The sequence below is a fragment of the Papaver somniferum genome, chromosome 10 (assembly GCF_003573695.1).
Source record: "Papaver somniferum cultivar HN1 chromosome 10, ASM357369v1, whole genome shotgun sequence".
NCBI classification, from domain to species: domain Eukaryota; kingdom Viridiplantae; phylum Streptophyta; class Magnoliopsida; order Ranunculales; family Papaveraceae; genus Papaver; species Papaver somniferum.
The window spans coordinates 157,656,125-157,670,641 of record NC_039367.1 but is presented as its reverse complement, the minus strand read 5'-3'; the positions used below and the strand labels follow the sequence as shown (position 1 = coordinate 157,670,641).

Here is a 14,517-nt window from a genome sequence, read left to right as displayed (position 1 = left end):
CAAGTGCAGGATTAACTACCATAATTACCTAAATGAGTCATCAAGAATACCTATTAGAGCTAATAGCCCAAAAGAGGATAAGGATTTGGAAGCATATGTTAAAATAGTTATCAATAATCATGCAAGGTGGACAAAGAGTGGACAACTGCAAGGAAAGTCACTAGAATTCTTAGTGAAGACATTGATAGAAGTGATGTACATTCTCGAGACTTAGGCGAACATTGCAGCAGACGCTTAACCGGGCTAGCAAAAGAGGAAGAAATTATTTTGGTGAAGACTGAAAAAAAACAAAAACAAATATGAATTCAGTGACTTAAAGTTCGACACTTTACTTATACATAAAGAACAAAAATCTCTAGTGCATTATTTGGATTTAGGGGCTCGATAACTTCAACAATCATTTTATGGCACAACCTTTCGATATCATAATAACTTTGTTAGAAGAAAGTTGAGCAATACTTATGGCAAAAAGAAAAAAAAAATAGTGATAGAGAGACAATGGCTCTCTCATAGTTTCATCACCAAGAGCACCAAACCACCTTGGTCCCTGACAAGCATGAACTATTGATCGCAGAAATCAATTATATTTAATAGTGCAATCCCACATTTCACAGTCCACCATAAAACGGCATCAATTAAGCAACATCATTGGGAGGGTGTGTTAGGGTCTCGTTAATTTTCTTTTTTCTTTTCTTTTGGTCTCCTTTTCATCTGAGCTTGAGATTTTGTAACTTTCTCAGCAGCATTGCCACTGTTTTGTGGTAATACCGTTTTTCCTTCTTAATATATTGCCCTTTCTTGAGTAAAAATAAATAAATTAAGCAACATCGAGCATGTAACTACAATGACAAATTCATCACTACCTCGTTTCATATCATTAACTTTCTGGATTTTTCCTAGTGATAACATGTATAAAAATGTAAGCTTGCCTGAGTTTATACTCATAGCGGAAACCAGAATAGACACAAATTTGGTTTTGACGGACAAGGAAAATCAAGGGCTAAGGCGGGAAAAACAGCAACAAAATAGGAGTTCCGAGTACAACAACCGGTATTGAAGTTGATGCTAGAGGAAACTGATAAGGTGTATGGATAGGCAGTAAAATAGAAGCCGTATCGGGCATAAAACTCATTTTTATGTGTATTCTGCATGAGTAAGACCTGATTATCGATTTTGACTTAAATAGAGTAATATCAAGACCTGTATTCTATTTTTATGTGTATTCTGCCTATCCTTACACCTTATCGACTAAAGAATGACCCGGAAGTTTAGAACTAAACAATGGACTCTGTTTTCCTCTTGATCAAAGGAATAAAAAAGGTTATGGAAAAAAAAAGAGAAAAATTAAACAACTACTAAACAAATGCAAGAAAGCACAAATCCAAGAATCGAGCCATTTTTTTTTACCAAACAAGGAGTACCATGCATCTAAGCAAGGTAGAATGGTGAAGAAGGTCTAAATGAAAATTGGAGATGGGATCCGTAACCAAAATTCTGTGGATGTTGGAGATGGGATTCGTTAATCTAACCCACTACCACTCACTTAGCCGATCTCAATCTCATTGGATTGCTTCCGGTTTCCACTAAATGCTACAAATTATTTGAGCTAGAGGGTAATTTACATGGCTAGCTTGATGAAGTTTTATACAACATTTTTTTTCAACATGTGCTCCCACATGCACCATCGGCAATTCTACTGCAGTTTTTAACTTGGCGATTGACCATGGGGATATACCATTTTTCTTTTTGGTCTATCTATTTGTAAGTGATCGCGTCGATTGATTTTTCTTGATAATAATTATAATTTACGCGTGTAACTTTTAATTCACCTCACACCCCTTTCTCACGACAAGTCGACAAGGATTAAATTTCATTTCAAATTGCAAAGAAAACAAGCAGTGCCACCAGAAGTCTTCCATCCACAATATTAAGGTGGTAAACCGGTTATGAATCATGAAGCCACATCCAGCATGTAATCAAAAATGACAAAAGCATCACTACCTTGTTTATATCATCGTTAATTACCTACTTATATATATACGGAGTTATTACATATATTAAAATGGAGCTGTTTTTGCTCATTGCCGGACCTCTTGAATAAATGAAGACCACACAAAAGATAGTTTCAAAAAAACATAGAAACTAATTTATTATTTTTGATAGGCACATGGACAGCTACGGCAGAGGGAAGGAATAAGACTATAAGAAAAAAGAAAAGAAGTTTTGTACTACTTGTGATGTTGGAGGGAACTGATTACAAGAAAAAAGGTCGGCCAAAAAAGAAAAAAAAGAAGATTATTAGAAAGAAGAAGATATATATGTGATGCAATCAGTTGTGATGTTGGAGTAAACTGATTGGGTTGAAGGGCAAAGAACAAACCCTCTCAGTTTTGGTAAATCTAGTGTGCGGTTAATTTGAGATTGATGCATGTAAGTGAATTCGTCTGCATTGATTCGTCTCTCTTTTTCTTTGATCGTTATTGATTGATAGAAGTATCATTTTACTAAGAAAATAGATAAAGGAATTTTTACTTTATTTCGCCATGTTCACTGTGTATCTGCATATTTTCTGACTACTACACCCAAGTAAGATTAAAGACTAAAAACTACTTAAACATACAAGATTCAACATGAACAAGATGTAAATAGCATGAAATGTAAAGATTGACACAAGCATATAACGTGGTTCGTCCATGAAGACCTACATCCACGGAGAAGAAGATGTTTTCTTTTTGATTATAAGGTCTTACCCTTGAAAGTGTTACAGATTTCTTCTAGATTTCTCATTTTCTCTCTATCTAACTCTCTCTCAGGAATTCTCTGTAGAAAGACCATCTAAGATTAAATAAGTTGTCCATCTCCTGGTACATGGACTGGTATTTATAGACAGAATAAACTCGTGGTCGCTTGATCGTCCGAGCTGGGTGAGCTGTCTTCCAACGTCCTGGCTCCCTCGGACTCGTTCTATATCGTCCCTCTCGATGGCATACTTGGTCCTCCCTCCGAGTGTCTCTCTCTCCCTTGGGTGTGCTGCCCTTCTGTGGAGAACCTCGTGTTCCATCGCCTCTGGGTCGTAGTATAGATCGTCCGAGTCTTCTGTCACGATGCCCAACTACCCGAGTCTTGTTCTTATCCTTCATTAAATGCGGTCTTGCTTTTTAGACTTGACCGTCTGAGCAGATTAGACATTTACATACACGCGTCATTCATGTGGCGCTTGTGCAGTTTCCTCGACTGAGACAAATCCTTCTCTCAACGAATGATTCGGTGCTCCAACCTCCTCATCTTACCATGTATTCATCCATTGGGATGTTGACACGTGGCCGTCGGGTATTTTACCCACACATTTTGCTTATTTTCTTTGCAACTTGCCGAAGGCATGATGGGAAGAAAACTGTGTAACTGTCCCACCTTTTTCGACACCTGTGTACCTGTCAGCTCGTTTTAAGATATCTATTGGTTCTCTCAGATTTTCTGGGAACATGATGTCTTTTCTTTTGTACTTTTCCTCCGGAATTCTTATCGTCTAGCTTGTCGCGCCTTTGACCTTCTTGGATTTGGGAGATCTAGTTAGTTTTCCAAAGATTTCCTCTTCTATTTAAGAAGGGTCCTTTTGTGATGAGGGTATGGTCTCCTTTTTTCTTCATTCTTTTCTCAGATGTATGTTAAGTTTTTTCCTCCTCGTCCTCCATGGGATCAAGGTAAGTATTCATGTATTTTTTATCATGATGGTATGTCCTCTCATTCATGTATTGCTTCGTTTTTTCTCACCAATGTCTTCTCGGAGAGACCTATCTTTTCGCATGACATCTTTAGTCTCGTCTGTTCGTCAAGTGTCTGCACCTCCTGTTATGGGATCTCGTATTTATCACTGATTTTCTTTTTACGGGCAAGCTTTGAAACACTTCGTGTGTTGTGTTTCTTCTTACGATTGGCCTTGGGAACAATGTATGCTGTGTGGAGGTGTTAGGGTATAAAATACTATTTCTGTTTTCAAACATATATATATATATATATATATATATACCTTTCCCCTGTTTTATGCCGTAGCACCGGAGGCTTGTCATATGTTTAAAGCGGTGGGAAATCGATTGGCGGCTTGCTCCAGTCCAGGGTATGTTTGAAGAGAACGGTTGGTTGTGCTCCTGCTCGTGGATGCCTCATCGGACGAGGAACTAGTAGGTGAGGAACCCGTTGCTCCAAGCGAGGCGCGAGCGCGATGCTCTTGTCCGAAGGCATCGTGTAATTTGTAGCTATGTACTGTTCAGAGTTTGTTTATTTGATTGCTTTGTGCGAGTTGTGTGGCTCGGAGGAGTGGCCGTATGTAATGTTGGTCCGATCATGGATGTCAAAGCCAAGGAGTGATCAATTCCTGTAATTGGATAAGGCATCACTTATAGTATTGAAATTTGATACATAGGTGTTGATGGTGGTTTTAGGACCAGGGGTAAAACCGTAAAACCTCACGTATAGCATGACCTCACCGGTGACACTAACACATTTATTAGAGCATTTAACGCGCTTACACAAAAATTACCGGGGTACCTTTTTAACACTAAATTAGGGTTTCGATACACCAAACCCTAAATCCCGCACCACTGTGCCAGCAGCATGCCAAACATGCCAGCCGCACCACCACGCCAGCAGCATGCCAGACATGCCAGCCGCGCCACCACACCAGCAGCATGCCTGACATGCCAGCCGCACTACCACAACAGCAGCATGCCAGACATGCCAGCGCACCACCGTGCCAGTAGCATGCCAAAACCAAGCCGCACAATCATTCCGCTTCACGACAACCGTGCCAAGTCCGAGCTGCACAATCATTGCGCCATACGCACCATTGGCGCATGCCAAGAAGCTCTTGAAACTTAGGGCATGCCAAAGCCGTGCAAACCTAGGGGCCAAGCCGCCACACTCTCCATTGGAACATGCCAAGCAACTCTTGCAACCTGGCATGACAAAGTCGTGCAAACCTAGGGGCCAAGCCGCCACACGCGCCATTGGCACATGCCAAACAACGCTTGCAACCTAGCATGCCAAACCGTGCAAACCTAGGGCCAAGCCGCCACACGCGTCATTGGCACATGCCAAGCAACGCTTGCAACCTAGCATGCCAAGCCGTGCAAACCTAGGGCCAAGCCGCCACATTCTCTATTGGCACATGCCAAGCAACGCTTGCAACCTAGCATGCCAAGCCGTGCAAACCTAGAGCCAAGCCTCCAAACGCGCCATTGGCACATGCCAAGCAACGCTTGCAACCTGGCATGCCAAGCCGTGCAAACCAAGGACAAATCCACCACACACGCCATTGGCACATGCAAATCAACTCTTGCAACCAGGCATGCCAAGCCGTGCAAACCAAGGCCAAAGCCGCCACACGCGCCATTGGCACATGCCAAACAACTCTTGCACTTTAGCATTGCCACTTGCACCCGATGTGCAACCTACATCCAAGGCATTCCAAACATGATGTTGGCACATGTCGTCCAACCCTTGCACTTTGGCATGCCGCGCCTACATCAAAGGCCATGATTCCTCTTAAGATGCAAAATCTCGACCGATGAAGGTCATCACTGAGCCGGCACGTCTCTCAAGCTCAAATTATCAAACACTAGCGACATGCTACATGTTTTCCACGAAAACACTCGAGACATCAAAAACGTATGTCACAAACTGGGGGATGCTCATTAAGAATAAAACGGTTAGTAAATGCAGGAAGTAATAGTGAAACGCTCCTACATTATGGAACATCAATTCCATCATATTCCATCAATACCAGGAGTTACCACCTCTTTCCATTTAACTCATCCGTTTCTTTTCTTACGAGGCCAGAGTACATTTCACTTAGACTTGTATAAATAGGTCTTACCTATTTCTACCAAAAGACAAGTTTTTGGTCAAGGAGAAATACAAAACTCAGAAAAGCAACTCTTGCTATCTTTCTCAAAGCTTTCATCTTCTGATACAAGTCAAGTACTATTCTTCTAGAACTGCTCTGGTGTCAACACTCTCTTCGCTTCCCTCCCTAAACCATCCCTACTCCTCCTCTTTGTGACCGACGCAAATCCGGAACGGCCATTTCTTGGTTTAGGCCAGATTTGTATAGATTGATCTCTCGAATCTAAAGTACTCCCACGCAGTACATTTATTTAGGATTTAGATTTGTTTCTCACCCACTCACCGAAATTACCAAAATCAGCAAAAACAATTTTCACGCATAAACAATAGGATCTTTTCCTTCACGCTCTTTTTTTTTTTTTGGTTCCCTGTTTGGGACTAGATTTTCCCCATATGGCTTGGAGGGTGATACCTCGGTCGAGTGATACTTGCCCCGGCCAGGGGCAGGTATCTCGATTCTGGATATCTCCTGCTGTGGAGGACATCACCCGATTCGTGATCGTGATGGCATTACCTTAGGTCTGTGTCCGTGTCGGGTAGCTTAGGTAAAGTACCTGCATTATTATGTTCAGAATGGAAGGTGTGGCTAGAACCGTGCCATAGTGGTGTATGGGCTTCTGTGGTATGCAAGTATGGGATGAAGTAATTAACAACAAAAAAGAATAAATGTAAATCAAATAAAAAAAGCCAAAAAGCAAAATTAACACAAAAGGAGAAGTTTTATTATTTGTCAAAAGAGAGCTTGTTAAGCTCTAAGTACATTCTGGGAAGGGTCTATGACCTGTGTACAAGTAGGGATCGTGCCCCATTTTAGGACCGCTGGACGGTCTTCCTAAGCATTGTAAGCTTTTAGGTATTTGATGTTCCATGGGCATTCAAGTTCTTCGCCGTTGGATTTAAGCAATTTGTATGCTCCATCACCTGCCTTAGTTAGGACTGTTAGTGGGCCTTCCCATATGGGTGCAAATTTACCTGACTCGCGTTGGTAGGGTGGAATCTCGCGCTAGATTTTATCGCCTGGGCTGAATTGTCTCTGGTGAACACATTTGTTGTATTTCCGAGCTAACTTTCTGTGATAGTTTTTTATTGTCTGGAGAGCAATTTCTCTGTTTTCTTCCAAATCATCCAGTTTGGAGAGTATCATGTCGGAGGTCAGGTTTCTCTCCCATGCCTCGGTCTTCGTTGTGGGGATCATGGCTTCTGTTGGTATGATTGCCTCTGTGCCATATGTGAGGGCGAAGGGAGACATTCATGTGGCTTCCCTTTTAGTGGTTCGATAGGCCCATAGGACGTTTTGTAGTTGTTCACACCAACTAGCTCCATATCCGTCAAGTTTCTTCTAGAGGATGTCGGAGATGATTTTGTTTGTGGCCTCTGCCTGCCATTGCTCTCAGGATAGATTGGGGTAGATTTTTTTTTTTCTGATCTTGAAACAATTGAAGATAAGGTCGATGTTTTTCCCTCGGAGTTGCGCCCATTATCAGATACAATGGCGGTTGGGATACCGAAGCGACATATAATATGATCGAAGAGAAATTTAAATACATCATGGTCTCTTATGTGTCTTAAAGCCGAGGCTTCCACCCATTTAGTGAAGTAGTCTGTGGCTATGATTAAATACTTCCTTTGTCCAGTACCGGCTCTTAGGGGTCCGACAATATCCACCCCCCATTTGGCGAATGGCCAAGGACTTAGGACGGACTTTAAGTCCATTGAAGTTGCATGTCTTCTTTTGCCAAATTTTTGGCACTCTATGCAAGTTTTTGCCATTTTCTTCGAGTCCTCGTTCATGCGAGGCCAAAAATACCCATGTAGTCTCGCTTTGTGAGCGAGGGATCGTCCTCCACTATGGTTTCCTGCGTAACCATGATGTATTTCTTTAAGTATGGTTTGTCCTTCCACAAATGAGAGACATTTGAGGAGAGGCCCAAGGTAGGATTGTTTGTATAACACGCACTCCCGGAGTTGGTAGTTCCCATACCTTGATATTATCTTGTGTGTGATTAATTGATCGCTGGGGAGGTATCCGTTAGCTATATACTTGATGATTGGTGTCCTCCAGTCATCCTCCGGCAGACTTTGCTCCTGGGTTACTGAGTCGACAGGGAGGATGTCCATGTTTCCTTCCAAGGGTATGGAGGGGAGTAGGACCCTTTCAATTATGACATTGGTAGCTTCAGGGTTAACTGTCATAGAAGATATGAATGCTAATGCATCGGCATATCTGTTGTTGATTCGATTTAAGTGGCGGAACGTGATGTTTGGTATCTGCTCGATCTAGTGCTTGGCGAGTTGAAGGTATCGCTGCAAACATGGATCCGAGGCTTGGTACGTTTCGTCTATCTGCCGGATAATGAGTTGTGAATCGCTTGTGAGACGCACATTATGGATGCCCAGCACGATGATTACTCGGAGGGCATGTATTACTGCCTCGTATTCGATTATATTGTTAGTGGCAGGGAATTCGAGCCTTAAGATATAGACGATCCTTCGGCCGGTTGGGGTTGTGAAAACCATTCCGATGCCTGATCCTTCCGAGTTACACGACCCATAGGAGAAGACTTCTCATCGTTTAGGGTCCTCGAAACAAAGTAGTTCGGGAGGATCCTCTAACTCGTCTTCCATCCCTAGGATTTCCTCAATCACATCAGTATCGTCGATCGGGAAATCCGCTAACAAATCGGCGACCACCTGGGTCTTAATTGCCGTCTGGGCTTGGTATTTGACACCGAATTGTTTGATTTGGTCCCCCCATTTGGAGATTCTACCTGCTCTGTCGGCATGGTCAAGGACGGACTCTATGTGGGCTTTAGTGGTGACTGTTACGGTGTGCGCATGAAAATAAATGCGCAACTTCTGTGTTGCGTAGACCAGAGATAACACTATCTTCTCAATCTTTGAATAGTTTTTCTCAGCCGGCGTCAGAGTTTTGCTGATGAAATAAATTGGTTACCCCGCATCTGCATCTGTGCGAGTGAGTACTGCACTAGTTGAAGTATTGGTCGCCGACAGGTTGATGTAGAGGTTTTCACCTGGGTTGGGCTTTTCGAGTATTGGCAAGGTTTCTAGATGTTCCTTGATTTTTTCAAAGGCTTCCTCATAATATATAGTCAAAGAAAAATTTTCACCCTTCTTTAACGTGTTGAAGATGTCTCTGCATTTGTCAGAAGATCGGGCGATGAATCTACCCAAAGCCGCCAGTCGGCCATTCAGTCTCTGTACATCTTTGACCGTTGCTGGGGAAGGCATTTCCAATATGTCCCGTACCTTCTCGGGATCGACCTCGATTCCTCGTTTGGTGACCAAGTAGCCCAAGAACTTGCTTGAGGTTACTCCGAAGGCACATTTTGCGGGATTGATCTTCATGTTAAATTTTCTCATTTGTGCGAAGATTTCCCTGAGATCATGTGCATGATCTTGTGGGAGTTTTCTCTTAACAATCATATCGTATACGTATACCTCTAGGGTTTTGTGTATCCAACCGTCAAACATTTTTTAATTTCACCATTCTTTGGTAGGTGGCCCCTGCATTTTTTAACCCAAATGGAATTTTGGCATAGCAGTATAGGCCACAAGGGGTGAAGAAAGCGGTATGTTCTTGATATTCCTCGTCGAGGGGGATCTGGTTATAACCAGAGTATCCGTCCATCAAAGACAGCAATCTGTATCCTGAGGTTGCTTCTACAAGTTGGTTTACGTTAGGGAGTGGGAAGGTGTCCTTAGGACAAGCTTTGTTAAGGTCGCTAAAGTCGATACCGATCCTTACTCCCCCGTTTTTATTAGGTACGCTCACCATGTTAGATATCCAGGTTGGATATTGGACTTCTCGTATCACCCCTGAAGCTTCCATTTTCTTTAGCTCTTTCTGGATGGCTTCATGGTATTCTGGTGCCACTTTTCTCATTTTTTGCCGCATGGGCTTGTGCTTTGGGTCAATTTTTAGGTCATGACATCACACTTCCGGGTCTATTCCTGGCATATCTTCCATTCTCCACGCGAAGACATCGGAATATTCCCTTATGACCTGTATTAGATTCTCTTCTTCTTCTTCCTTGCTGAGGAGTGTCCCTATTTTCACCATACCCGGGTTTTCGGGTATTCTGATGTTGACCTCCTTGGTTGGCTCCGAGGCCGAGAAATTTGATTTTAATTCCCCTATGTCGGAGAGGTTTTGTACTGGTCCCATGGGTGAGTCCGATGGGGGGTATTGTCCATTGCGAGTTCGTCTCCTGATCGTCTTGCCTCATTCGTTCTAGCTATTTCAGCATCGATTTCGGTTTGATTTTTGGCGTTCTTAGCTCGTTTCTTTTTTGCTCTGGCAGAGTTTATTTTGTTCTCTCCATATTGAACTTCTGTCTCATAGAAGTATTTTGCTTAGGCAAGATCTCCAATGATTTCTGCCACTCCATCAAGCGTGGGAAATCTTAGGATTTGATGGTAAGTCGAGGCCACTCCTTTGATTTCGTGGACCCAGGATCGTCCCACAATGGCTGTGTAAGGTGATAGTACATCTACCACACAGAAGGTGGTTAGGGTGAGGATCTTTCCCACCTGAATTTCTAGCGTTACCTCACCCTTTGGGCGGGTTGATGACCCATTGAAGCCAAATATGCTGTAAGTGGAGGGTACAAGACATTCGTCTTTGAGACCCATTTGTTTAAATGTCTCACAGAATAAGATCTCCACAGAACTGCCGCCATCGATCAAGATTCTGGGCATCGCCCATGGCAGTGCCTTGTTTTTTGTCTCCTCGCCCTTGTGCTCGGGGAGTGCGATGACCATCGTGACCACTAGTGGGTCGTTGTGGTTTTGTCCTCCTTTTGGTGCTTCTGAGGCTGAAAAGGTAATGAGAAGTTTCATCCATTCCTCCAATTGGGGTTTTCTGGCTGCACTGAAAACTTCATCGCCGTTGAAGTTTCGTTTGTGAAGTCGTCCAGTAATATTTACTTCTCGTACGGGGTGGCTATCGCCGAGTGTGATATGGTATTACAGCCTAAGTATTGTGCCTCGCGGTGGATCTCCACATGATGTATGGGTGCCCCAGTGGTCAGTGTCATATGGTAAGTCCTAAGGTGCTCAATTGCATCTCTTGTTCCTGTGAACGGGGGTGTGAACACCGGTAGGGAGAATTTCCTTGGGATTGGCAATCATAATGGATTTTCGGATAAGCAAGATTGTCCTGCTTCTTGCATGACTACTGCCAACTTCTTATTCTCCTGCTTCCCTGTAGTTTCTCTATACATTGCTTCGAGTCGGTCGACCCGGTCTTGGAGTTCGTCCTCACCTCGCCTGATTTCGGACTCCTTTATTCTTCCCAAAGCTCTCTCGAGCGAGAAAGATGGTTCATGGGAGCGATGCCTTGATCGCCTTGAGTCATCGTCCGATTGTTCAACGTATGACACAATCTTAGAGCGAGTTGACATTGGGTTTTCTCCTCGCATTGGGTTTGTGGCTGCGAGATTCTCGGTCTCGTAGTCAATATTTACTTCGTCGGTTTGGTTCTTGTTTCGTTTGTGTTCGGGATCAACATCTAATGACCCCTCGGATAGGCTATCCTCGTGGTCGGGCACACCTCTACTTCCCTTAGGAAATCGATTCGTTGTTTCCTCTCTCGAGGTGTTAGGGATGTTAATTCGTTCTTCGTCTTGCAGATGCTCAAAAGGGTTTTCCTCCTTTGGGATTTCGTCAATGGTGGTGAGTGATACCTTCTTTTCTACTTCGCGTTTTAGCCTGCGGTTTCTCCGTTCCATCTTTCTATTTCGCCTTTCTAATTTCATCATTCTCTTATCCTGGGACTCTTGGGTTTTCAGGATGGCCGCGACGGCAGCCTTAGCATCGTCGAGGTCTGAAGGGATGTCCTTCTTGACCTCACCATTTGTTGCTTGTCTCGGCACGCGGTTCAACCCTCCTGGCTAAGTAAGATAAATATCATCACGCTTCTCTAAAGGGTTTACATCGCCTTCGGAGCTAGAATTATCAGTTAGTCCTTCCCGATATTAGTCATCGGGTTGTCCCTCGCCTGGGATCAGAGACTCGCCTGGCTCCATATCGTCGAGTCCTTCTGTTTGGGCTCCACCATTTTCTCCTTGGATCGCAGGAGTAGATCGTCGCGTCACCATTACCTTCCCTGCAACATATGCAATAATACTTAATTTGTCTTTTCTTTCAGAAAAGTGGGACCCTAAATTTGCAGGTCACATGCAATTACTAAGTCATAGTTCAGACTGGACAGTTTGGTATAGGAAGACTTTGCAGTAGATTTTGGAGACATGTGAAAATGTCAAAAACATCCATGTTTGCATGAGGTGTTGATGATGGAGAAAAGGTGTTTTTCCAGTCCACTTTTTTTGAGGAAATATCTCCTTCAACACGTCATACCCCTATAGGGAAAGAATCTAATTATGACGATATAGTACGTTTTCCCATTCTAGGAAATATATCTCATCATCTTTTAACTTATGATTTCAAACAAACTTTGAGTTTGATGACTCATTATATACTCATTAATTCCTCCCCTTGACTTAAATTTAAATTTTTAAGAAGGAGATTCCAAGATTATGGTGAGTTTGATGATGAACATCATGAAAAGTTCGTCTTTTTCAACTCTCATCAGGTGATTGCTTCCTTATGTAGCCTACTGACAAGCATTTTTTCCCAGCTCTTTCATGGAGGAGATCGTTTGAGCACCGAAGGGTTTAAAACTCCATGTTTACTCCGATCTACAACTCTCCTGAGCTACTTGAGGAAGACTTTAAAAATCTTGAAAATAACAAAAAATATTAAATAAAATTAGTAAAAAAACGTAGATCTGTTGATCTTGAGGTTCTCCTGGAATTCTTAGATCGTGAAGATCATTTTTGATTCCGATCTCTACTCATTCATCTCAACAGAAATCTACTTTGTAGTGTGAAAACACTTCTCTTACAGAGATTATGAAAACAATATAGAGCTATTGTTAGGGAGGTAGATTAGATCTTCATACCTCCCTGTTCCTAGTGCCAAAATGTAGCTGCATATTTTCTGACTACTACACCCAAGTAAGATTAAAGACTAAAAACTACTTAAACATACAAGATTCAACATGAACAAGATGTAAATAGCATGAAATGTAAAGATTGACACAAGCATATAACGTGGTTCAGCCATGAAGACCTACATCCACGGAGAAGAAGATGTTTTCTTATTGATTATAAGGTCTTACCCTTGAAAGTGTTACAGATCTCTTCTAGATTTCTCACTTTCTCTCTATCTAAGTCTCTCTCAGGAATACTCTGTAGAAAGACCATCTAAGATTACATAAGTTGTCCATCTCCTGGTACATGGACTGGTATTTATAGACAGAATAAACTCGTGGTCGCTCGATCGTCCGAGCTGGGTGAGCTGTCTTCCATCGTCCTGGCTCCCTCCGAGTTGTCTCGCTCTCCCTTGGGTTGTGCTTCCCTTCTGTGGAGAACCTCGTGTTCCATCGCCTCTGGGTCATAGTATAGATTGTCCGAGTCTTCTGTCACGATGCCCAACTACCCAAGTCTTGTTCTTATCCTTCATTAAATGCGGTCTTGGTTTTTAGACTTGACTGTCTGAGCAAATTAGACCTTTACATACACGCGTCATTCATGTGGAGCTTGTGCAGTTGCCTCGACTGAGACAAATCCTTCTCTCAACGAATGATTCGGTGCTCCAACCTCCTCATCTTACCATGTATTCATCCCTTGGGATGTTGACACGTGGCCGTCGGGTATTTTACCCACACACACTGTGAGACTAAACAACATATTGTAGTTCATTCGTTTTTTTATTGACATAAATAAAGATGAGATTGTTCGACTTAATGTTGGTTTAACAACAAATCTTGCTTGGATTAAGGTAATCCTGTTTAGCTTAAGGTAATTATTTTTGGTTAATCTGGATTAATGCTAAGTTGGATTATGGTCAGCAGCTTAGGTGGCCTATGAGTCATCTGTTGAGGTGTCATCCAACTAATGATGGATAGGTTGGATTACACATAGCTAATGACTAAGCTCTCTTCTAGACTCTTGTATTTATATAGTTTTTATGTTTTATCCATTACTTAAGCAAGAGGAAATAGAAGTAGAAGCTAAGTCATATACCTGATTTTCTTTTGATATGCTTTTATTTTTGTTCTTCTAAACTTATCATGTTTCTGTTTGAGTTATTTATCTGTGCTTATGTTGTGTTACATAATTCGGAACTTGTATCATTAATACCATGCTATCTACTACTGTTGGTGATTACCTGTTCAACTAAAGGTTAATGAATAATGTACTGAATAGCGATATAAGATGTTGTAGAGTATGTTAAGACTAGGGTTATGTTTTATTTCAGTAAATGGGTATTCTATAATCATGTTTAAGCATAAAGTTAGTTGATTATGGAGATGAATTTCCAACATTCTACTTCTATTTCCCCTAGTTATTTCATATTCTTAAACTATGGTACATATGGAACCATGTTTATGGTTAAATCTCGGATGAAACTATCCTCATGTACTTATTCGGTAATATTTCCTTTGAGATGATCTTTAAGAATGATGGCATGATCTGTTTTCGGTAAACATGAAAATAAAGGATTATTTCATGTAGTAGGAGACTCATTCAA

The 14,517-nt window shown here is 42.2% G+C and overlaps 1 protein-coding gene across 1 annotated transcript; it reads right to left on the bottom strand.

The window, feature by feature from the left end:
- Nucleotides 1–10,275: 10,275 nt before the first annotated feature.
- Nucleotides 10,276–10,683, bottom strand: LOC113316673. Its single transcript, XM_026564826.1, has one exon. The coding sequence runs from the start codon at nt 10,681–10,683 to the stop codon at nt 10,276–10,278; it is 408 nt and encodes a 135-aa protein (XP_026420611.1).
- Nucleotides 10,684–14,517: the final 3,834 nt, after the last annotated feature.